The sequence below is a fragment of the Daphnia pulicaria genome, chromosome 4, assembly GCF_021234035.1.
Source record: "Daphnia pulicaria isolate SC F1-1A chromosome 4, SC_F0-13Bv2, whole genome shotgun sequence".
In the NCBI taxonomy this organism is placed as follows: domain Eukaryota; kingdom Metazoa; phylum Arthropoda; class Branchiopoda; order Diplostraca; family Daphniidae; genus Daphnia; species Daphnia pulicaria.
In genome coordinates, this window is record NC_060916.1 from 125347 (window position 1) to 148531 (window position 23185).

Consider the following 23185-nt stretch of genomic DNA (forward strand, 5'->3'; position numbering starts at 1 on the left):
ATCTGAAACAGGTTGAAAACACTGAGCAGTGAGCTGTCATCCTGTTGTACCGTGTCTTACCGTTCCCAACACCTTTTTTCCTAATCCATTTAAAATTATCGAACAAAAGGTCCAACGCAAGTGTTTCTTAAACTGACAATGTTCATAACTTATTTAGTGTTCTAAACTTTATGTTGTTTATAACAAAATGAATTACAACAATCACAGCAATAATAGCAATCAATTTCAAATGGAACAACGAGACGACGATTTGAGTATTAACGTTAGTTCGGGACTCGGTTTCACTTCCGATATGGATATGCATAACCGATGTTGCTCCGGACGATTCTGGTGCATCCAAGATATTTGTGGGATCATCTGTGTTGTCCTTACCTGGTTCCTTATCCTCTATTCAATGTTTGTGTCGTTTTTTGTTATCCTGATACCTGCAATTTCGACCCACACAATTTTCAGTGTGTTCAATCTCATCCTGTTTATGGCACTTTCGTCTCTTGCCTTCATCTCACATGTTAGAACAATGCTGACTGACCCAGTAAGTCTGTGCTTATCATGAGAGTACTTTGTCTCAAGTATTTACTAACTAATTCAACTACAGGGAGCTGTACCAAGAGGAAATGCTACAAAAGAAATGATTCAACGAATGGGATTGCAACAAGGACAAGTTATATTCAAGTGCCAAAAGTGCTGTTCCATCAAGCCTGAGAGAGCCCATCATTGTTCAGTGTGTCAAAGGTAATCATATTGTTTTATTTTTTTTTAACACTGTAATTTTGATCCTAATTATAATTTGTTAACAGGTGTGTGAGGAAGATGGACCGTAAGTTCTAACATTATTTCATAAATATTTTTATAGTGTGAGATTTATAAATATGTGTTTGTTTTTTTAGACCATTGCCCTTGGGTTAACAATTGTGTTGGGGAAAACAATCAAAAGTTTTTTGTCCTTTTTACTGTAAGTTCAATGTTATTACAAGGAACTGGAGATTATCACTAACCTTGTTTTGTTTTTGTTTTCTCTGCAGTTCTACATAGCTACTCTCTCAGTGCATTCTTTGGTGCTGGTCATTCTGCAGTTCATATCATGCGTACATTCTGAATGGAAAGAATGTTCGACTTATAGTCCGCCAGCCACAGTCATTCTATTGTTGTTTCTCGGTTTCGAGGCGCTGCTGTTTGCGATTTTTACAACTATTATGCTCGGGACTCAGATGCAAGCGATATGGAACGATGAGACCGTAAGATAATTTCAGCATTTCTAAAACTTAATTCGATTTCCATTAAAAATTGGTGTTTTCATTTAGGGCATCGAACAACTGAAAAAAGAAGAGGCGCGCTGGATAAGAAAGTCCCGGTGGAAGAGCTTCCACTCTGTCTTTGGCCTGTTCAGTATTCAATGGTTCTCCCCGTTCACTAATCCGCCTTTGGATGGGAAGAAAAGAAATGCATATTTGTATGCTGTTTGACGAAAGACAACAGGACTTGTTGTTTTAATTAACGGTTGCCCTTAAAAGCTACTGTGATGATTGTTATCGAACTACATAGTGCACTGTCTTGTCTTGCAGCTTAATTATTCGTGAAAGAAGGTGGTGTCTGTCGCCACGTACTTACTTTTTTTTCTAATATGATTCTCTCGTTTTGAGTTATCAAACTGAAGACCATCGCGTATTTCATATTCAATCTTAAAAAAATCTGTCCATTCAAAGTCCGACCGTTTAAATGAGAAGTATATATATTACACCCCATACATAGATATGATCAATGTATTTTCCAGCCTCACAAGTTCCATAGTTCAAACGTTATCTCCGTATCTGTAAATTAGCTGAGTCAATGCGCGTTTAAAGAAACAACCGACCCTTACTTATGTAAAGCGTATTCAATTTACCCCACTAATTAAAAGTTGAAATGGGCGTTAACGGACTACAAGCGTTTCATTGCAAATTTTATTTTTCATTAAACCAGTCATATACTCATATAATCAAACCATTGCGCTTTTGGAATTCTACTTAATTCGCAACCCTGTTTGATTGATTGCTGAATCTAGCTTCATTCCAAATTTTTTTGTTTATTTCATTTTCGTTTTGTCATAGTTTCCCCACAATAAATCACCGACAATTTCATAAATGGTACATTAACGGTACAAAATATTTGGCTGAGTCACTACTCACTAGAGTAGAACGTGTTTAGCCTATTGCCGAAGGCGATGTGTTCCAGCTGTTGCACAGAAAATAAAGCTCCTCCTCCTCTTCTCGCGCCACCTCAGACCTCATTTAACAACCGAGCGAGTAGCAACAAGCAGACTGTTCTGATACCCAACAAGTACGTGGTCAATACGCCTGCCCACGTTACATGCCTATACATAAGGTAATCTAGTGAACCAGGAAGAGATTATTAATTTGAATATTGAATATTGACCTTGCAACACTTTGATACTGATTTATGCCTGCCCTATCAAATAGTTTCAGATTCACCGTCCATGTAATTTATTCTGTAACGAGTCGCCGTCTCACGTCAAAACATCATCGTTTGCTTACTCTTCCAAGTTGACTTGTTGAACATTTAACATGATTGAATGGTGGTTGCTCCTCTTCGGAGGGCCAATACTTGCCCTAATCATCAGGGCTATGGTTAAAGTTCCTTACAGACCCAAACTTCTTCACACCCCTTATGCTCGCCCTGGTAAAATTTAATACAGGTTTCTTTGTTTGAATATGTTAATACTTTTGTTTTGATCAGGACCATGGCATTACTTGAAAATAATTTGTGGAAGGATTTGGTTAGCCTGGAAATTAGTTCGTCATCCCAGAGTTTTAAATGTGTACGACACAACATCAAAGAAATATGAGAAAATTGGACTTGTTGCAACAGAATTAGAGAAAGTGTGGGAACTACCACACGAGCTGAAAAATAGAGAAGTGTGTTTATTTTTGTCATGCTAAGAAATTTCCAGTCTTTGTATCTTTCCATTTCCTAATAGTCTGTTGATGGACTGTGTTTTTTTGGAACTGATGGAGCTGATACTTCCCTAAAAATTTCTATTGAACGCAGAACTAATAGACAAGCTCAAGTCTCATTGTTGCTAATTCTCCCCAATGGAACAACATATCAACTACCAGGTCTATGCTCTGCATTGTTTGTAACATTTATAGTAGAACTTATTGAGATTATTACTAATTGCTGGTTCTGAGAATCAAGAATCTTAATTTTTTTATTTTCTGAGTATAGGGTCTCCAGACACTATGATATCAAATACAGATGGCAAAGAAAGTTTCAATGCTGGTGGAATAAAATTCCAACTCATAGAGGCTATGAGAAAATGGCGAATTTTATTTAACGGACTGGCTAAGCGTACCTGCAATGGAGAGGTAACAAGCAATTGATTTGAAGACGCAGTTTACTTACACCTGAAAATGCATGTCATATTAATCTCTTCAAGGAAACCGAAGTTCATTTACGAATCAATATCGTATGGACTGCCTTTAGCCGTCCTTACGAGTTTAAACGCGAGTTTAGTCGTAAATTATTAGCACAAGGCATGGCACGCGAGTTATGGCGAGGAAGACAAGAATGGTCGCAAATGAGGTTAGTACAACAGCAATTTTTATTTGCGCTCACACTGTATACAAAGAGAAACATATTCCAAGAAAGCAATTGTTATAACTCTTGTGGGCTGTGTGACGCAAAAGTTATCGTTTACCAATTGTAACAAATATTTTGAATATCAGTGAACCGTGTTTAAATGGCATGGATCAATGGGGTGCAATGCTCGGAACCTATCAGGATAACAGTTTGGACATAGAAAAACAATTTTATCTCCGCAGCCTTCGCCAAAGACGATGGGGACAGAGCAACTCACCAACGTTGCACCGGTAGAATCAATAACAACTACAAGTGGGAATACTCTTTCCTAATAATTTCCCCTTTGTGTTTGTAACAGGAAATTAGATATCATTGGAGCTTGTGAGGACGGAAATCATTTCTACCTAAGTGCCACATCAGATTCTTCCCGGCTCACACACGAAGTATGGGGACATGTCTACCATCCGAATGGCTTCCTCTACAAAATTAACGCCTGCAATTTGGATTTGGAAAGGCTTGGAGAAAATGGCCCAGTCCCTAACCATTTCTCAGTCCGTTTTGCTGCGAAACGCCGCAATTACCACGCGATTATTCATCTAAAGCCTTGCCAATACGAAAATTTCTTAGGGCGCCCATGGACACATCGTAGCACGACATACCCGTGTCACTTGACGTTGAATTCACGCCAAGGACGTGTGGTTTTCGTATCAACCAACGTTTTTCATGGATATTGTCCGAATGAAAATGAAGTATCTGTTCCTTATTTGAGTGCCCCTAATCGCGAGCCATCGTTGTCTGAAACCGAAAAACTCGTTTTGTTGTTTAATGAAGAGGCTTGCCGATTTGAAAGTTTAGTTGGAGGCAAAGGATCATCTTTGGCTCTCCTTAGCAGCAACTCAAGGAAAGCTCCTGTGGCATGTCAAATTCCAGCCGGATTTTGCGTGACAGTCAATGCGTGGAAAGCTCAATTTAAAAACAACGAAGATGTCCAGGCAGTTTTCAAGCAGCTGGAAGATGTAGCAACAGGAGTAGTTGAAGGAAAACTAGAAGAATGCTGCATTAAAGCGGAGGAGCTCGTAACTTCTCTTCCTGTCGACACGTTCGTTCAAGATTGCATCAGAGAGGCTCTGCAGGTAAACTCGGATGATGATTTTTAATCAGAGCATATCCAATAATATTCTCCCAAAATGTTATAGGAACTTTGTGATGAATCTGAAAAGAAACGGTTCGCTGTAAGATCGTCAGCAATTGGTGAAGACGGCGAAGAATTATCTTCTGCTGGACAAAATATCACTGTACTCGGTTGTCAAGGATTCGAATCCATCATGTCAGGATTGCGCAAATGTTGGGCGTCGCTGCTTTCTTATCAGTCGGTCGAGTATCGTCGTCAACATGGAGAGCCTCTCATACCAGGTATTATTAATCCATCACGTATTTCTTGATTTATTTGCTAAATCTGATGCGATATTTAGGAATGGGAGTGGTTATTCAGGAGATGGTCGACGCCGAAGCAGCTGGAGTTCTCTTCACTGTCAACCCCAACGATGGTGACCCAAGCAAAATGATTTTGACTGCCAACTACGGGTTGGGCGAGTCGGTTGTTTCAGCTTCCGCTGACCCCGATACGTTTTACATCAAAAGGACGTCAAGTGGAGAATTGTCTGTCTCTTCTCGAACTGTCGGAGCTAAACAAACCAAAGTGATTCTGTCGGATGATGGTACCCGTGAAGAAAAAATTGCGGAAGAAGTATCGACCACATTGTGCTTGTCGGACGAGAAAGTCTTAGAACTCGGTCAACTTGGAGTTTATTTAGAAAAGGCATTTGGTGGACCAAGGGACTTGGAATTTGCTGTATCTGTAGGCGCACTGTATTTGCTCCAGGTAAAATTTTAACTAGTCTTTGTAATTTTGTTCTCATAGAGTTCTGAAAATTGCGTTTACGTGTATTATTCAGGCAAGACCAGTTACTGCGCTCGATGCTTGGACTGACTTTGAACTTCGACATGAATTTGATTCTCCTATTCTCACAAATTCAGATTATTTCACGAAAGCTAACACTGGTGAAGTAGCCCCCGGAGCGACGTCTCCCCTTACAGTTTCAACCACCATTCGAATTCTTGATCTCAACTTCCAGACAATTGTCAAAAAGCAATTTGGACGTCTAGTTGACATCAATCCTTGGCATGGGGGTCGTTTTTTCTCGTACCAACAGAATCATTTATTCATTAATGTTATCGAAGCTTTTCTTCGTGACATTGAAGCAGAAATTAGCGACAACATCCGTGCTATTGACATGGCAGTTTTTGGTCATATGTAAGTTTCGTTTACATTTATTTTGTTCATTTTTTATTTTAGATAAAAACCACCAATCATTATTTTTTATTAATTTCCGTCCTATAGTATCACTACGCCCGCCATGCATCGTCTTGGTCTACAGCGTTTTGGGGTTGCCGGATGGAGAGTGAAGTACAATAGATATAGAACTATCTTTCAGGATTTGTTCTTCAATCACAAGTAAGTAAAGACATAAAACATTTATCAATGTTATGATTAACAAATTATCTTTATTTTAAAATTAGACTGGTTAGTCGAGCTGTGAAGAAATTCACCGACTATTCATTTCCTATTGAAAATCAAACGGATTCACAGAAACTGTATGATGAAATTTGCGTCCACCTGCCTGCCTTGGTAGAAATTGGTCGTGTTCATACGCAAGTGAGCCGCGCAAGTGCCATGACTCAGTTGATTGCTTTCATCATTTTGTTGGATGGAAGAAAGGAATGGACACCCGAGCTGTACGGTGAAATGGCAGAGCTTTTCTCATCTATTTCTAACGTCGAGTCAGCTGATGTACCTGTTGCCCTTAAAGTATTCGATTTCAACAGTTGAGACTTTTGAAAAAATGTTTATTCTTTATTTTGCCTTATAGGAGCTTGCCAAAGCGATTTCTGAAAGTGCGGATGGTAAAGATTTTAGTAAAGGCTCTGTAGAAGTTGCATCGACCTGGTTGGAAAAAGATCAAGGACAACCTGGAAAATTGTTCCGTTCATTTATATCCCGACATGGTCATCGTAGCATTAAAGAATTCGACTTTTCCACAGAAACTTGGGGATTAAACTCACGATCCCTGGTGTCTGTCCTCCAATCAATGGTGGCTAATCCAGTTAGCTTTGCTCCCAACTCCCAACCGACCAAGTCTAATGATGACTGGCTCAAAATCATTGGACAGAGCAAGCCGGGCAAATATCGCGCCTTGAAATTCTTCGTCCCTCGCAGTCGCGATGCTGTTATTGCTCGCGAGAAAACCAAGTCGTTGTTGATCCGCACTATTCATGTCTTCCGAATGGCTTACCGCAGACTGGCCCAACTTTTGGTCCGAGATGGCAAAATCCCTGACGCCAACCTGATCTTCTTTTTCACGCATTCGGAGCTGCAGCAGCTCATTCATTCAAATGGCGTCGCATTAATCAGCAAGGCCAATAGGAGACGGAAACTTCACCCAGATCTGGATGCTCTCGTCTTCCCCGAAATGTCACTGGGTATTCCCCAACCCCTAGAAGAATCGTCTACCGAAGAATTGGTAATTTTTGACTTTTAGACACGTTTTTAATTCTGTAGTCGATTGTATATTCGCGTTTGATTGACCAGATGGTGGGTGCTGATGGAGTCCAGTTGACGGGAACTCCAGTCTTCAAGGGAACCGTTCGAGCAACAGTCCGTGTCGCCTTGAACCTGGAAGAAGCCAAAGAAATCCAGAACGGAGACATCCTCATCACGCGGAGCACAGACATTGGATGGAGTCCGTATTTCCCGTTGTTGTCTGGCGTCGTGACGGAGCTCGGTGGTCTGATTTCTCATGGAGCTGTTGTGGCCCGAGAATATGTAATTCACTTTGTTGGACTTCCCCTGAATTGATAATAATTTTATACGTTCTTATTTTAGGGTTTGCCGGCTATCGTTGGTTGCCAGAAAGTAACGCAAGTTTTCCGTTCTGGTGATATAGTTATCCTTGATGGAAGTAAAGGAACCATTACACGCGTGGAAGCATAAAATTGAAAGAGCTAAAATTTGGTCTTGTCATCCAAAATTTTACAAGGGGATTCAGGGAATTATAATCCTCCATTGCAGTATGCTATTAATCGGTTAATATAGTTATAGTATTTTTCTAGATACTTCGTTTTGGGGACATTCGTCAGACCGTTCAAACTAATTACTCTTTTTGTTTTGTTTCTTTTGTGGAAGGGCTTGTAGGTTTGTTGACGACTCTGTCCAAAATATCCCATCATATGTTTAGTAAATAAAAATGTATTGCAGTTTCAAAGTTGTTATTTGAAGGGGTAGTTTTTAGGTTTTTTAAAAATGTTTTAATTATTTTTTCTTCATTCTTAGAAATTTATTTTGATACGTGGGAAGGAACAGGAGAGACCCTTTTGATGTAAGGAATTTTTTACAACTAATTTGTTGAGTATTCCGTGCGTGTTGTTTTGATGCGATAAATAGGGTCAGGAGAAAGTGGTGATTTCCCTTGTATTTGGCTGCCGGCCAAGATGAGAGATAAGATTGTGCTCGTCGAGATAAGGACCTAAGCTTGTACGGCCTTGGTGATGCATTGGTAAGGAGAAACACGTTTTTATCATTGATGTTTCAAACTGGAACTGAGAATGTTGTCTTAAAACATCCTAGCCTAAAGTGTAATCCCCTTCAGTTTGTGCATTTTGTTTGTTTGTTTTTTTGGCTTGATTTGTGCATGAACTTGGCGTAAATTTTTTTCTCCTCCAGGATTGACTCATCGCGTTCAAAGTACGTCAAGAATTGATCAGATTATTTTACTGTCTGTCTGGACGTTGAATTTCAACTATCTTGTCATCTAAATACAAAGTCCTGTTTCCCGGTATCTATAGATTCTAAGCGACAAGTTTACAAAAGTTTCTTTTACACCTTATTGGTTTTGAACAAATAATTTGTAGACCTTTGATCCTTATTTAATATTTGTGTTTGAGATTGAACCGAGATAGGCTAATGTAACAGCATCGCAAGATAACACAATATGTATCTCCATAATTTTTTCTTTTTTTAAGTTAGACTTGGTGCCATCGAACTGTTGTTGGGCGACCATTATTTTATTTTTCCAAGATCTACAGTCACCGCTCACTAGTGTGACGCCCGAGTTTCTTCAGTCATGGATCTCTCTATGTGCCTCGCATTTTTAATTATTTTCGTTGTGCTTTTTGCTCTTTGGTGGAAGCTGTTTACGAGTTTGGATGTTCCGAAATCGTTGAGATCATCGTACACCAATCCCGGTAAGTTTACATATGCAAATTAAATCGTTTCCTAGTATTTTAGAAAGTTTCTAATAATAAAACAAAAAATCAGGACCTTGGTATTTATTGAAAATCATCGCTGCCAGAATTTGGTTGAGTCGGAAACTAAAGAAAAATCCTCGCGTTCTCAACAACATCATTGACGATGACTACAATAAAGTCGATTCCAAAGGATACAACCAAATTGGAAGATTGGTGCCGACCAATGTGGAAATTGCATGGGAACAACCGCATCCCCTGAAATTAATGACGGTAAAAACAATGTATTTACTATTAAGTTTCTGAATGATTCTAAAATAATAATCTCGTCTTGTAGGATTTTGACGGGTTGACATTTTACGGAACCGATGGCGACAGTACGTTCCTTCAAGTGTCGATTAATCGTCTGATCAATCGGCAAGCTCAGGTTACCCTACTGTTTACACTGAAAGATGGAACTGTCTACCGATTACCCGGTATTTTCAATCTGAATTCTTTTAAATCATTAAAATATTCATTATTTGTTTAACAGCCGCCCCTGATACTTTGATTTCAAACACGGATGGCAGGGAATCATTTAACACGGATGGCAGATTGAAATTCCAACTTCTCGAAGCCATGAAGAAATGGCGGATAACATTCAACGGCCTAGCGAAGCGAACGCGCCACGGAAAGGTTAGGTTTTTCTTTAAATCGTCACTTTAATTAAAATGTTAATTGATTAATTCTGTATAGGAAACTGAAGTGCACTTGAGAATCAACCTGATCTGGGCAACGTTTACTCGTCCGTTCGAGTTCAAACGAGAATTCAGTCACAAGTTACTAGCGCAAGGAATGGCTCGGGAGCGTTGGAGGGGGCAACTTGATTGGTCACAAATGAGGTTGAGAATGTTTTATGATGAAGTAACTTTCTTTTTTTTATCTTATCAAATGTACTTTGAAATATTAGTGAGCCAACTGTGGATGGGGTCGACCAGTGGGGTGTTATGTTCGGAACTTATCAAGACAGTAGTTTGGACATTGAAAAAGAAATTTATCTGCGCAGTCTTCGTCAAAGGCGTTGGGGACAAAACAATGCTTCGACATTGCGCAGGTAAATTCGATACTTCAATGGGAGAAGAGTCACACCTAACATCCGACTTCTGTTAATAGGAAATTAGATATCGTTGGAGCTTCTGAGGATGGACATTATTTCTACTTGAGCGCTACTTCGGATTCAGCTCGTCTAACTCACGAAGTCTGGGGTCATGTCTTCCAACCGAATGGATTTCTCTACAAAATTGATGCATCGAGTTTAGATTTGAAAGATATCGGGGAAAAGGGCACAATCCCAAAACATTTTTCAATCCGCTTTTCCACCAAAAGCCGCAACTATCACGCAACCATCCATTTGCTCCCATCATCACCATTCGAACATTTCATTGGGCGTCCGTGGGTTCATTGTAGCACGACATACCCGTGTCACTTGACGTTGAATTCACGCCAAGGACGCGTGGTTTTGGTAAACACCAACGTGTTTCACGGATATTGTCCGAATGAAAATGAAGTATCTGTTCCTTATTTGAGTGCCCCTAATCGCGAACCATCGTCGTCTGAAACAGAAAAACTCGTTTTGTTGTTTAATGAAGAGGCTTGTCGCTTTGAAAGTTTAGTTGGAGGCAAAGGGTCGTCTTTGGCTCTCCTTAGCAGCAACTCAGGTGAAGCTCCTGTGGCATGTCAAGTTCCAGCGGGATTTTGCGTGACAGTCAATGCTTGGAAAGCTCAAACACAAAACAACCGTGATATTGAAGAAGTATTCCTACAGCTGGAAGATGTAGCAACTGGAGTGGTTAAAGGAAAACTGGAGGAATTCTGCATAAAAGCGGAGAACCTCGTAGCTTCTCTTCCTGTCAACACGTTCGTCCAGGATTGCATCAAAGAAGCTCTGCAGGTAAACTTGAATAACAATTTTCAGTTAGATAAAAAAATAATATTCTTTTAAACTATTTTAGGAGATGTTTGGTGATGAATCTGAAAAGAAACGATTCGCTGTCCGATCGTCTGCTGTTGGTGAAGACGGCGAAGAATTATCTTCTGCTGGACAAAATATCACTGTACTCGGTTGTCAAGGGTTCGAATCGATCATGTCAGGATTGCAAAAATGTTGGGCTTCGCTGCTTTCTTATCAGTCGGTCGAGTATCGTCGTCAACATGGAGAGCCTCTCATTCCAGGTATTATTAATCCATCACGTATTTCTTGATTTATTTGCTAAATCTGATGCGATATTTAGGAATGGGAGTGGTTATTCAGGAGATGGTCGACGCCGAAGCAGCTGGAGTTCTCTTCACTGTCAACCCCAACGATGGCGACCCAAGCAAAATGATTTTGACTGCCAACTACGGGTTGGGCGAGTCGGTTGTTTCCGCTTCCGCTGACCCCGATACTTTTTACATCAAAAGGACGTCAAGTGGAGAATTGTCCGTCTCTTCCCGAACTGTCGGAGCTAAACAAACCAAAGTGATTCTGTCAGATGATGGTACCCGTGAAGAAAAAATTGCGGAAGAAGTATCGACTACATTGTGCTTGTCGGACGAGAAAGTCTTAGAACTCGGTCAACTTGGAGTTTATTTAGAAAAGGCATTTGGTGGACCAAGGGACTTGGAATTTGCTGTATCTGAAGGCGCACTGTATTTGCTCCAGGTAAAATTTAAACTAGTCTTTGTAGTATTGTTCGTTTAGATTTATAAAATGTTTACTTCCAAATATTATTCAGGCAAGACCAGTTACTGCGCTCGATGCTTGGACTGACTTTGAACTTCGTCATGAATTTGATTCTCCTATTCTCACGGATTCAGATTACGTGACTAAGGCGAACACAGGCGAAGTTTTTCCCGGTGCAACTTCTCCCCTTGGCCTATCAGTTACCGCCAGGGCTTTAGATCTCAGTTTCCAATTTGTGATTAAAGAGCAATTTGCCAGATTTTTTGAGGTCAATCCTTGGTGTATTGGTCGATTTAACTTGTTCTTCCAGAACCAAGTTTTCATCAACGTCATTGACACTTTCCAGCGAGACATTGAAGAAGAAATAACATCACATCATCGTTCCGTCGACATGGCCATTTTCGGTCACTTGTGAGTTGCAATTTCATATTTTAATTTATTTGCGCTAAATGAAAATTCGTTTTAACTCAGGGTATCCAACTCGACCATGCACCAAATCGGCAAGGATCGTTTTGGTGTTGCAGGCTGGGGAGTGAAACTTTTGAGATTCAGACACATGTTTAATGACATGTGTTTTAACAACAGGTTTGTCAACTAACTGACATTTGTGAAAGAAACACTGTTTATTTAATTCGATTTTATCTTCGTGTTTAGACGCGTGAAAAAAGCTGTCCGCAAGTTCGCCGACTATTCAATTCCATCGGAAAAATACATCAACTCTCAGGAACTCTATGATGAAATAAGTTCTCAGCTACCTCGTTTACTTGAAATTAGTAACATCCACTTGCAAGTGAGTCGTGCAGGAACGATTAGCCAATTGATTGCTTTCATCATTTTATTGGACGGACGTAATGAATGGACACCGGAATTGTACGGCGAAATGGCACAGTTACTCTGTTCAATTTCCAATATCGAATCGGCTGATGTTCCAGTTGCTCTCAAGGTACGTGCCAGATTTCAAATTGAATTTTAGATTAGACATTTAACGTGTGTTTACTTTTTGACAGCAAATTGCTGAAGCCATATTGAAGAGTGATGATGTTAAAGAGTTTACTGATCACGCACCAGAAGTCGCATCAGTTTGGCTGGAGACGGATCCCGGACATGCCGGCCGATTGTTTCGTTCATTCATCGCCCGACATGGACATCGAGGCATCAAGGAATTTGACATTGCAACTGAAACTTGGGGAATGAATTGCCGATCCCTGGTGTCTGTCCTCCAATCAATGGTGGCTAATCCAGTTAGCTTTGCTCCCAACTCCCAACCGACCAAGTCTAATGATGACTGGCTCAAAATCATTGGACAGAGCAAGCCGGGAAAATATCGCGCCTTGAAATTCTTCGTCCCTCGCAGTCGCGATGCTGTTATCGCTCGCGAGAAAACCAAGTCGTTGTTGATCCGCACTATTCATGTCTTCCGAATGGCTTACCGCAGACTGGCCCAACTTTTGGTCCGAGATGGAAAAATCCCTGACGCCAACCTGATCTTCTTTTTCACGCATTCGGAGCTACAGCAGCTCATTCGTTCAAATGGCGTCGCATTAATCAGCAAGGCCAACAGGAGACGGAAACTTCACCCAGATCTGGATGCTCTCGTCTTCCCCGAAATGTCACTGGGTATTCCCCAACCCCTAGAAGAATCGTCAACCGAAAAATTGGTAATTTTTGACTTTTAGACACGTTTTTAATTTGGCGGTCGATTTTTTATTCGCGTTTGATTGACCAGATGGTGGGTGCTGATGGAGTCCAGTTGACGGGAACTCCAGTCTTCAAGGGAACCGTTCGAGCAACAGTCCGTGTCGCCTTGAACCTGGAAGAAGCCAAAGAAATCCAGAACGGAGACATCCTCATCACGAGGAGCACAGACATCGGATGGAGTCCGTATTTCCCGTTGTTGTCTGGCGTCGTGACGGAGCTCGGTGGTCTGATTTCTCACGGAGCTGTTGTGGCCCGAGAATATGTATTGACTAAACTTTGAATATTTATTGATTCTATAGATTTTCCCCATAATTATTCCGGTTTATTTACAGGGTCTGCCAGCGATCGTGGGCTGCGATAAAGTGACTCAAGTATTCCGTTCGGGAGATGTCGTCATCCTGGACGGATCAAAGGGTACAATAACTCGTGTCGACGCAAGTTAGTTCCTTCCCTAAATAGAATAGTTAAAATCACTGATTACTTGAGAAGCATTACACTTGATTCATTAACCGACTTTGAACTGCACCGTGTTACATCCTTGTTGAATTACGGGTCGTATAATTTTCAATTCCAAAAATCCCGCGTTGCCTAGACTGCCCGGCATTTACTATCAACAGGCCGTATACACTTTTATTCGTTCCTCTGCCTGTAATTATTTCAAATGTTCCGCATCATTTTTAAATAACATCGTAAACCCCTTGACATGGTATACAAGTTCCTTAAAAGAACGCCACACCAACGGTGATGGGAACAAGATTCATTAAAAAAAACTGTGTAGTTAACAGCGCCGTGAATTTTTATTATTTTTGCCTTTTCTTTTTTACTATGACGAATCCAAAAAATCTCGTCTCGGAATGCCAAACATTCGTGATGTGTCGACGACCTTTGCGCTGATAGATTTAATGAAGACGTTCGTTCTTTTAATTTATCCAGCTATAGATTTTCGAAAATAATTCGTTGAAGCGGGTCAAAATATTAATGATTATCTCTAGCGGTAAAAATAACCAAACAACAATTTTTAGACGTTGAGTTTCTGGGAAAATGTCGGTGAAAGTTTATTTTTTCGTAATAACGGAAATTTTATTTTTTGGCCATCCGGTTGGCACAGACGATAGAGCCAGACCCGCATAATGTAATAACAATAATGATTGATACGATGGGTATGTATTATACAGCCAGTCGAGTGACTTAGAAAACAAAAACGAAAAAACCAGTTACCGCATAGATAATATTCATACGTGCTTCAAAAATTCACTCGCGCGAAACTTAATCACACATTGTAAGACACGCTGTTCGTTCACGCTGAATTAACATCTGGCGCTTGTCTTGTAACGCCACAAGTTCCGCAATTGCATTATTTTCAAAAAATACAGTTTCAATTCGAATATTTAAAAATCCTGAACTTTAGATTTTTAATGAGATGTCGACTGGAGTAGCTGCTGGAGAAATGTCTCATCTCTTTTCTCGAGTCCGGAATCTCCACCCAACTTTTGCAGGACGGGGGGGAAAAAGGCCAATCAGATTTCCAACTGATTGCCTCTCGTCGGCTTGAACCGCCAGCGGCGCGGTTCTAGTCTTATTTGAATTACATTATTTGTGTAACTATTTAAAAAACAAAAATAATAATAAGGTTATTTGAGTCAAATCCACACAGATCCCAGCAGTTGGAGCCGTTGAAGTTTCCAAAAAATAAATAAATAAAATCAAAACAACTTGGAAAGAAAAAACGGGTTGTGGATCCAAAGACTCACCCGTCACTTGAGATAATGAGTTATATGGTACAACTACTACTACAGAGAGAGTCTGCGGGATGGTGGATGCGTGATGCATTATAGCATGGCCCAAGGCGTCGCCCCAACCGATCACGGTCTAGTAGTAGCAGAGAGCTGCTGCAGGATTCGCATTCGACTCTTTTGCTGGGGCTCGATGGATGGATGGATCTATCCCGCTTCTGCCCGCCGGTGCTACTTTAATAAGCCTCTCTTTCTCTCTCTCTCTTGGGTTATTTCTCGACTCACTCTCGCTCTCTCTCTCGTGTTATTAGATGATACGGGATTTATAGATTCATTGCCTCCGGCATTCTACAGCCAGTTTGAAATTCCTCCGTCACTTTTTCAAACCCCCCTTTTATTTTAAAAAATAATAATTTTCTTTTTTTTTTTAACTCAAATATTTGATAAGTGATTCACAATTTATTAGATGTAATCATTCATTTCGGTCGATGAAGATTTTTCGGGATTTTTTATTGGCTTTTGTTGAATTGATTCGGCGTGAAACGACCCCCGTTCGTTTTTAGCCGCTGCGGTTAATGACCCGTTTCCTTATTTTAATGTTTCTTGGTCTTTTGTAAAAGAGTGTTTTCTTCTTCTTTATTTGGCACGAAAAAAATGTTGAATGCAAAAGGGAAGAAGAAAGAAAACCTGTTTTATGATGAAGTTCGTTGTCCAAAGTGACTCACTTCATGGGTGTGTGTGTGTCAATAATTTTTCGGGGCTCTCAATAAATTGACGTTCAAAACGAGCCGTTTTTTCCCCTGAAAAAATATCAACTAGCCCCGAGCTAAAGTGAGCGGTCGTGATTTGCGCAATAACAAAGTGAAAGGAATGTATTGACAATTAATGCGCGCGAAATTTGAATTTGGTGTTTGAAAATTCCCGTTTTCCCCACACAACGTCTATATACACAGTTAACGTCCAGTCTATTGTGTGTGCTGCAGCCAATGTATGCGCACACACCTATTTAGAGAGATCAACAGCCCCAGCAGGTGATGTGTGATTCCCATCACTAACAAAAAATGCCACGTCAGAGATGGACCGACGGACCGACGGACAGCATTCCTGAACGTTACGGTGCGCTTTGCTGCCGGCGGCTTCTTTATACACATCCCACTGGCACTTTGTTTTTTTTTTAAATGCATTTCACGGAATGTTATATTTCCAACATCGAATTAATTTTTTGTTTCGTCCTATTTTAATTCATTTAAAAAAAAAACTTAAAATTTACCCTATTTAATTTTGATTCTTATTAAAAAAGGAAAACAAAACTTTCGGTCGTGATCATCCGCTATACCTCAGTCGAGTCCCGGGGCTCTCGTCTCACCCTTTCGTTACAAGTTTCGCTGCTTATTTTCTTCATTTAGCTGGAAGCTAAAAAGAAAAGAAACGAATGTGCCAGTATATCTTTCTCTCGGCTCCGTGTGTTTGAAGATGAACGAGCGCGGAGTAACTCTCCAGCGCGTGCGCCATCAGTCCACACCGCCCAGAGGCTTTTGACAAAATAAACCGTGAAGACATCTGGAAGATTGTGTGTGTGTATATACGGGGGGAGAGAAGAAGAAAAAAAATTATTAAGAGCCTACAGCCATTTTAAGTTAATCCAATTTTTATTGCGTCAATTTACGGACGTAAAAAAAAAAGGTAATTATTTATTTAAGGCTTTCCCAAAAGAGGCTGGAAAACACTTCGTGGAATTAAAATAACTTTCATTATTACGACAGTGAATGCTGTCATTGCATAATTTATGCAAATGTGATGAACGGCTGTAATGCTGATTGAAATAGACCCTCAATAATCATTTCCCCCCAGAAAATTAGAATATTCAAATTTCGCGGGTCAACGAAAAATGAACGATTATCCGTAAATAATTATTATTCATCAGAAAATCGCAACTCAAAGTTTAGTAAAAAAATTAATTTTCCTTTATAGTTTAGAAATCAAAGGGCAACTTTATTGATCCACCACGTCATTTGAGTTCCTAGAAATGGCGGGTGGGAACATCATCAACTTTGCAATTTCCCAAAAAAAGAAGAAGTGGGAGGGGGATATCTACTAAAAATAAAATAATAAAAAAAAGGAAAATAAATTTAACCGGTTGTAGTTGCAGAGAGAGGGAGAGATAGGTATATATCCAACATCACTGGAAGCTGTGCCGCAGGCTTTTTCTCCATCTCTCTCTCTCGGTCCGATATATTCCAACCTATACCCTTTGCTCTACGGAGGCACTTGAGGCACTTTTCCAGCTAAAAAAGAAAAAGAAAAAGAGGTGGACCCCATCATGCAGCAGCATCTGTCCAGTGCTCCAGGCATCTCCTATAGATCCGCCAGCTAGGCACCGCAGCTTTTCAAAGACGTTCAGTCTCCGTCGAGCGTCCGTCCGTGAAACGTGCGTGTCGTTTTGACACTTGCGTCAGCTCATTTTTCCACATTTCGAAATTGTTTTTAACCGCAGAATAAAGAAACGGATTTCCCCTCAATAATGGACTGCTGCTGCCGGTGTTGATTACTGGATGATTATTGAAATTTTCCAGATAGTATAATTAGGTAAGTTTGATTTTTCAATGATTATTTCTCTCGGAAATCGTTCAAGCGGATCCGCTGTTTTTAAATGTTTTTGATTCTTCCTGCGGCTGTACAGTTGTTTCTTGATTTCACGTTGTGTATTTTAGTCGGCGTGGTTCTTCTTCTTTTTATTAGTGGGAGAAAAAGAAAAGAAGAAAAAATCACAAAATTATCAAAGGTATTTGCCTGCAAGGGTCAGCCCAGCAAAGGCCACGGGGCATCGACAAATTTTTGTTTTTTCTTGTCCCTTCTCTTTTTATTTTATTTTTCTGCTTTGGGGATATCACCTGATTTTTGCTCACCCCACCTGGGCAGAAAATGTTATTTTTTTTTAACGGATCGGAGATTTATTTTTATTACGGCGAAAACACACGCACGTCATATATCGGCGTGTTGAAATGTCTTTTGTTTATTTTTTTGGCGCACCTTTTAGGAAAAACTGTTAAAATCTCCTGATGACGTCATAACAATTCTAGATTGGGGTCAAATGAAATGTGCGATTTTCTTTTTGATTGTTACATCCGCGTGACATTCGATCCGCGCACCTGTTGTCTTATTCTATTCAACAGTTGATTAGAGGGGTTGATTAGATCATCATGACCACTCGATTATTAGATCCCGTTTTTATTTAAATTCTAGATGGGTCGTTATTTTATGATTATTGTTATGGGTGTTGACCTCGGTAATCGAAAAGATCAGTAGACACAAAAACATCAAATCGTTCCATTTTTGGAAAACAAATGAGTGCGGCCCTTCGTATCTTTTTTTTCCCGTTTTTTTTATTTTTTTTTAAATTCCCGCAGGTCGTCCGTGTCCAAGAGGCAGAACCTGAAACCATTTGCTCGCCCTCCGCTATGGGTGGATCTAAAGGATATGGTTAAAAGTTAAGATATTTCGAAATAAAGAAAAAGAATATGTAGGTAGAGAAAGATTGGTGCCGGGCTTGGCCGCGAGGCAAGTTGGAAACTGGCCATTTCTGTGTGGGTACACACACACACATACTCAATCCGAAAGAAAATCAAATAATAAAAAAATGGAAAAAGGATTTTTTACTTTTTTTGATTTGCTTGAACGGTCGTCAGGGGGGGAAATGAGAAATCAAAATGTTATTACTTGTTCTCAAATTGATATCAGTCTCTCTGTCTAACGGGGTTGGCCTTAGGGTATTAACTATCCTTTTAAAATGTTTGGTTATGTGATGATAGCCCGTCATCCGCTACTATAATAATCCATATTCCGAAAATTGATTTTCCTTGTTTTTTTTTTCTTTCGTAGAAATTTCAAATAAAATTCTCAAATAAAAAAGGGACGGACGAAGTGGATCAAACAATCCGGGCAACAACATGCAGGTGGAGAGAATGATCGGCAAAGCGCATTCCAGGTAACAACATTTTTTGGAAAGATTATTTTTCGGATGAAAAATAATAGAAAAGCATCCGGTTATTCCGGTAATCTGCTTACCTGTATAAATAAATCAGAAAATTTAATCAAAATCTGCTTGACATTTTAAAAGTTCACGGTTCAATTGAAATGAAATTTTTTTCAAATTAAATTTAATTCATTTAAATTTGAGCGGGATTTTCAAATTAAATTAAATTCATTTAAATTTGAGCGGGATTTTCAAATTAAATTAAATTCATTTAAATTTGAGTGGGATTTTTAAAATTTTATTGGATGGTAGATAAACTAATTAGAGTTGTTGTTAATTTTAACTTTGTGATAGGCTATTATCTCCGAGTTTGTCTCCGGCGACGTCACCGACGTTGAGCGCCGTGTCGTCACCGGCTCCCCAAACTCCGACGCCCACGACGACGCCGATGCTCCAGGTGATCTCGTCCAATTCGGCTTCTTACACGCCTAAATTGGCCGGCATCCCCAGCGTAGCGGCGGCGTCTCGTTACACGGCGCCCGTTCACATTGACGTCGGCGGGACCATCTACACGTCGTCGCTGGAAACGCTCACGACGAGATTTGGCGAGTCACGACTGGCCAAAATGTTCAACGGCGGCATCCCCATCGTCCTGGACAGTCTGAAGCAGCACTACTTTATCGACAGGGACGGCCAGATGTTCCGGCACGTCCTCAATTTCGTCCGCAACGGAAGACTACTCCTTCCGGACGATTTTGCCGATGTGGAACTTTTACTGGAAGAGGCCAAATATTACGACATAATCCGTAATGATTATTCTTTCATTAATTTTAATTGCAAATTGTTAATTTTTCATAAATTTTTCTTTAAATAATAGCCATGGTGAAAGCATTGGAAATGTTGCGGATGGAAAGAAGGACGCGGAATGGACAGTACGGTAAAAAATAAAATAAAATTACTGCGTTAATTTAAGTTAATTTTGTTTCTAAATTTTTTAAATTTGAAAATTAATTCCCAGGTGATAAATTGTACAACAGCCACCAGCACAACGGTCATCCGGCAATGCCAAGTTCCAGTCCGGTTTCGGGGTCCCGTTGCTCGCCCGTTTCTGGCGGGATGAGCGTGACTGGTGGCGTCCGGTTACGTTCGGCCGTTTCATCCAGCAACCGGATGGATCACCAGCAAAATTCACCCGGCGGAGGCAGTAGCAACGAAGGTGGTGGAGCAGCTCCAGGTGTGGCGGGTCTGACGTGCCGGAAGGATTTGATAGCCGAAGATTCCGGTTCGCCCGGAGACGATTGCAACAGCCGCTTGGGTTGGGAGTGTCTGGCCCTGTACGTCAGTCCCGATTTGGGCGAGCGGATCATGTTATCCGGCGACCGGAATTTGGTGGAAGAAATTTTTCCGGAAATCGCCACGCCTCTGATGGATGGCCGATCCAGCGTGGCTTGGAATCAGGACCCTCGGCATGTCATCCGCTTCCCGCTCAACGGCTACTGCAAGTTGAACTCGATGCAGGTAAATTGAAAATTGAATTGAAAATCCGGGAAACGTTAAATTTTATTTAAATGATTTCAATTTTTGATTGAAGGCGATCACGCGTTTGTTGAACGCCAATTTCAGCATCGCTGCATCCAACGGCGGCGGAGTTGAAGGCCAGCAATTCTCCGAGTACCTTTTCATCCGCAAAGCTGTTCCCCTTTGATTTCAAATGAATCACACGAAATCTACATTAAACCTTATTGTATAAGAAAAGCCGCACCCCCCATCAGCACATCCGATTATTATCAATTTCAGTGTTAGAATTCAAATTAAAGTGTTTGTGTCATTTTATTGTTTTGTGTTAATTTTGTTTGGTTTTTGAGCCAATCATTTAATTCTTCGCGGAATTAAATCCAGAAAAACTCGATTTGATATTATTTCACAATGTTTCACGTTTCAGGTATTGTCCATGTATACAATCGAAATGTCAATTGCTGCTTAAATAATATGTAGGAAACTTCAATTCAGTTGATTGCTGCGATGCATCAAGTGAGAGTCTAACTCGACAAAAAAAAACGGCTTAACTTAACGTGTGTAAAATCTAATATTTCTCCATTTTGTTTAAGCTCATGTGAAATCATTGTTTTTGTGTATTTTCCCTTCTAAAATTAAAATTCCAGTTCGCATATTCAAAATGTTGGGCTTGGCCAACGTGAATTCTAGTGCCAATGAAAAAAAAAATTAAATTAAAGTGTCGTGTCGTGTGTGTGTGTGTGTGAGTGTTTTTGATGTTATCAGGATTATCCGTTCAACTTCAATCTCCTCCCTCGCTGATTATCTCTCAAAAAGTGTCATATGTCTTTTTTGGATCCAATTCAAATTTTGTTGGGGACTCACGAAAATCTCATTCTTTCGTTCGAGCGCGAAAAGATCTGAAAAACAAAATTTGATTTCAAACGTGAAAAAATGTCCGATCGAAATTCTTTTGTGTCTTTTTTTTATTGTATCGATCGCGAAATTCCGCCATTGAAAAGACGTTGAAATCGTATAGCGTCGACTGTTGTATCTCCGAGCTGCTGTTGTTGCGTTCACCTCGTGTAAAGAAGGAAAATGTAAAGAGTGAAACAAAATTCAATCGATTCACTCACCAAGAAAAAAAGAAAAAACTTGAAAAAGATTTTCAAAAAATATACAAAGAAACTTTATAATAATGCCAGTATGGTTTATTATTGTTCCCGATAAACACCAGATATATACCATTTATTAACAATCAAACAATCATTTGAGATTATGATATTATAATAGTCCCGTTTCACAATTTTCCGATTGATACTTTTTGATTAGTTTGCTTATTATTATGTAAGTAAAAAAGGGAATAACTCTGCGTACACGACGACGAATAATTCCACTTTATCTAATGAGGATGCAGCAAACGTGACCAGCGTCGCAACGACCGAGCTCATCACGAGGAGCTCCTCTGCATTCGGACGACAGCCTTGAGCGGTAAAAGAATAAAAAGAATTCAAATATTTAGACAGGTTTTTGTGCCGGTTGGTTTGCTGCGGATGCGAAACAATTCTTCGATCCATCATCATTTTATCGGCGATTCATCATCGAATTCGTCTCGATACGAATCGCCGAGAAAACAACAACCAAAAACAACTGGCCAAAATGTTTTTCCCACCTGCACATTCCGCCGCGTTCCTGGCAATCGACGATAGTATCTGGCACTGGAGGGCACACACCAACACCCAAGAAAAATTAAAAATCAAAAAAGATATGATAGTATTATTGTTCGTGTCTCGAAGGAATGAAATTGCGATGATAAGATTAGAAACAAAAAATTTTATCCGTGTGGATTTATTGTTATTACGTGAGTGGCAGCATTCCTTGTCCGCTTTGCCGCATAGGCCCTTCTTGGACGCCAGTTTGTCTTGAGGGCATTGGCTTTTGATCACGCACAAACCGCCTTCGCGCAGGCAGAGATCGGTGGTTGCGCTAGTCAGATTCGATCGTTCGGCAACCACGGCAGCCTCTGGAAAAACCCAAAACATGTCAATTTGTGTCCAACAAAGCTAAAAATGACAAAATTTCGTGAATTACTGTTACCATTATCGATGAAAGGGAAAGCTCCGGCCTTGAAGATCAACAAAGCCGAAACAAATACAAGAGTCAAAGGTAATGCCATTTGTTTATTTGCTATGTGTATCCTGTAGAATAACTCGGACGGACGGACTGATGGTACGTTTGGACCCAAGGGCCTCGGTTTTATACCTTGGCAATTGGGAGCGAGCTGGCGGGGGCACCTGGAATTCAGCCAATTAGAAAGCCCAGAAAAAGGACGACAAAAACAACCCAAACAGCTGTTTTGTTGTTGTTGTTGTTGTTTATTTGGACGTTTTCTGGGGTGGTTTACCTGTATATTGTTAAGATTATTGCAAATTAGATTTTGATTTGACAGTTCGTTTACCTTTCATGCGGGATATCCGGGACGGCAAAGTTGTCATCAGCATTATACATGCCGGTCATAAATTAAATTTCGGTTGGCTTTTTTTTTATCCCGCAGATCTCTCAGATGGAAGCTTTATCGAAGTAACCCACCCGGGGATTAGAAATCGTCCAACCGCGTCGTTCGTTTTCTAATTATGCAATTACCAAAGTTCGTGCAAATACATAAATTCGATCAAATTTAGACGATAGGGCATTGCTCATTTTAAGTTA

General features: G+C 40.2%; 5 protein-coding genes across 5 annotated transcripts; 4 read left to right on the forward strand and 1 right to left on the reverse strand.

Annotated features, from left to right (window-relative positions):
- The first annotated feature begins 3 nt into the window (after positions 1 to 3).
- Positions 4 to 1917, forward strand: LOC124336351 (palmitoyltransferase ZDHHC3-like). The gene is made up of 6 exons (XM_046790125.1): positions 4 to 532; positions 596 to 732; positions 798 to 817; positions 888 to 952; positions 1023 to 1235; positions 1302 to 1917. The coding sequence occupies exons 1-6, from the start codon at positions 188 to 190 to the stop codon at positions 1461 to 1463; spliced, it is 942 nt and encodes a 313-aa protein (XP_046646081.1). The 5' UTR covers positions 4 to 187; the 3' UTR covers positions 1464 to 1917.
- A 285-nt stretch (positions 1918 to 2202) lies between these two features.
- On the forward strand, positions 2203 to 7898 carry LOC124336033 (prodigiosin synthesizing transferase PigC-like). The gene is made up of 16 exons (XM_046789607.1): positions 2203 to 2361; positions 2463 to 2676; positions 2734 to 2912; positions 2975 to 3113; positions 3223 to 3362; positions 3434 to 3579; positions 3723 to 3866; positions 3935 to 4709; positions 4773 to 4989; positions 5049 to 5458; positions 5532 to 5890; positions 5978 to 6091; positions 6157 to 6445; positions 6507 to 7157; positions 7226 to 7459; positions 7520 to 7898. Exons 2-16 carry the CDS (start codon positions 2562 to 2564, stop codon positions 7625 to 7627), a joined length of 4020 nt encoding a protein of 1339 aa, XP_046645563.1. The 5' UTR covers positions 2203 to 2361; positions 2463 to 2561; the 3' UTR covers positions 7628 to 7898.
- Positions 7899 to 7993: 95 nt separating this feature from the next.
- Positions 7994 to 13915, forward strand: LOC124336551 (prodigiosin synthesizing transferase PigC-like). The gene is given in 16 exon segments (XM_046790400.1): positions 7994 to 8377; positions 8656 to 8877; positions 8951 to 9150; positions 9215 to 9353; positions 9410 to 9552; positions 9613 to 9758; positions 9827 to 9970; positions 10030 to 10807; positions 10869 to 11088; positions 11148 to 11557; positions 11631 to 11989; positions 12050 to 12163; positions 12233 to 12521; positions 12586 to 13244; positions 13247 to 13538; positions 13609 to 13915. Coding segments are annotated over 15 exon segments (4125 nt in total). The 5' UTR covers positions 7994 to 8377; positions 8656 to 8756; the 3' UTR covers positions 13720 to 13915.
- Positions 13916 to 17145: 3230 nt separating this feature from the next.
- Positions 17146 to 21404, forward strand: LOC124336280 (BTB/POZ domain-containing protein kctd15-like). Its single transcript, XM_046790027.1, has 6 exons — positions 17146 to 17595; positions 18889 to 18994; positions 19337 to 19788; positions 19860 to 19919; positions 20001 to 20500; positions 20574 to 21404. Exons 2-6 carry the CDS (start codon positions 18957 to 18959, stop codon positions 20685 to 20687), a joined length of 1164 nt encoding a protein of 387 aa, XP_046645983.1. The 5' UTR covers positions 17146 to 17595; positions 18889 to 18956; the 3' UTR covers positions 20688 to 21404.
- A 61-nt stretch (positions 21405 to 21465) lies between these two features.
- Positions 21466 to 22715, reverse strand: LOC124336532 (U-scoloptoxin(19)-Tl1a-like). Its single transcript, XM_046790380.1, has 4 exons — positions 22574 to 22715; positions 22338 to 22499; positions 22149 to 22194; positions 21466 to 21959 (listed from the first exon to the last, which is right to left on the reverse strand). Exons 1-4 carry the CDS (start codon positions 22650 to 22652, stop codon positions 21875 to 21877), a joined length of 372 nt encoding a protein of 123 aa, XP_046646336.1. The 5' UTR covers positions 22653 to 22715; the 3' UTR covers positions 21466 to 21874.
- Positions 22716 to 23185: the final 470 nt, after the last annotated feature.

Excerpts from the sequence above, each read along its gene's own strand:
- LOC124336351 (XM_046790125.1), top strand. The coding sequence starts at position 188 with ATGAATTACAACAATCACAGCAATAATAGCAATCAATTTCAAATGGAA. Across the intron at positions 818-887 it reads GTGTGTGAGGAAGATGGACC|ACCATTGCCCTTGGGTTAAC; the intron begins GTAAGTTCTAAC and ends TTGTTTTTTTAG. Across the intron at positions 1,236-1,301 it reads CGATATGGAACGATGAGACC|GGCATCGAACAACTGAAAAA; the intron begins GTAAGATAATTT and ends GTTTTCATTTAG.
- LOC124336280 (XM_046790027.1), top strand. The coding sequence starts at position 18,957 with ATGCAGGTGGAGAGAATGATCGGCAAAGCGCATTCCAG. Across the intron at positions 19,920-20,000 it reads GACGCGGAATGGACAGTACG|GTGATAAATTGTACAACAGC; the intron begins GTAAAAAATAAA and ends ATTAATTCCCAG. Across the intron at positions 20,501-20,573 it reads GCAAGTTGAACTCGATGCAG|GCGATCACGCGTTTGTTGAA; the intron begins GTAAATTGAAAA and ends TTTTGATTGAAG.
- LOC124336033 (XM_046789607.1), top strand. The coding sequence starts at position 2,562 with ATGATTGAATGGTGGTTGCTCCTCTTCGGAGGGCCAATACTTGCCCTA. Across the intron at positions 3,580-3,722 it reads CAAGAATGGTCGCAAATGAG|TGAACCGTGTTTAAATGGCA; the intron begins GTTAGTACAACA and ends TTTGAATATCAG. Across the intron at positions 5,459-5,531 it reads GCGCACTGTATTTGCTCCAG|GCAAGACCAGTTACTGCGCT; the intron begins GTAAAATTTTAA and ends TGTATTATTCAG.
- LOC124336532 (XM_046790380.1), bottom strand. The coding sequence starts at position 22,652 with ATGGCATTACCTTTGACTCTTGTATTTGTTTCGGCTTTGTTGATCTTC. Across the intron at positions 22,500-22,573 it reads TTTCCCTTTCATCGATAATG|AGGCTGCCGTGGTTGCCGAA; the intron begins GTAACAGTAATT and ends GGGTTTTTCCAG. Across the intron at positions 22,195-22,337 it reads CAAGGAATGCTGCCACTCAC|TGCCAGATACTATCGTCGAT; the intron begins GTAATAACAATA and ends TGTGCCCTCCAG.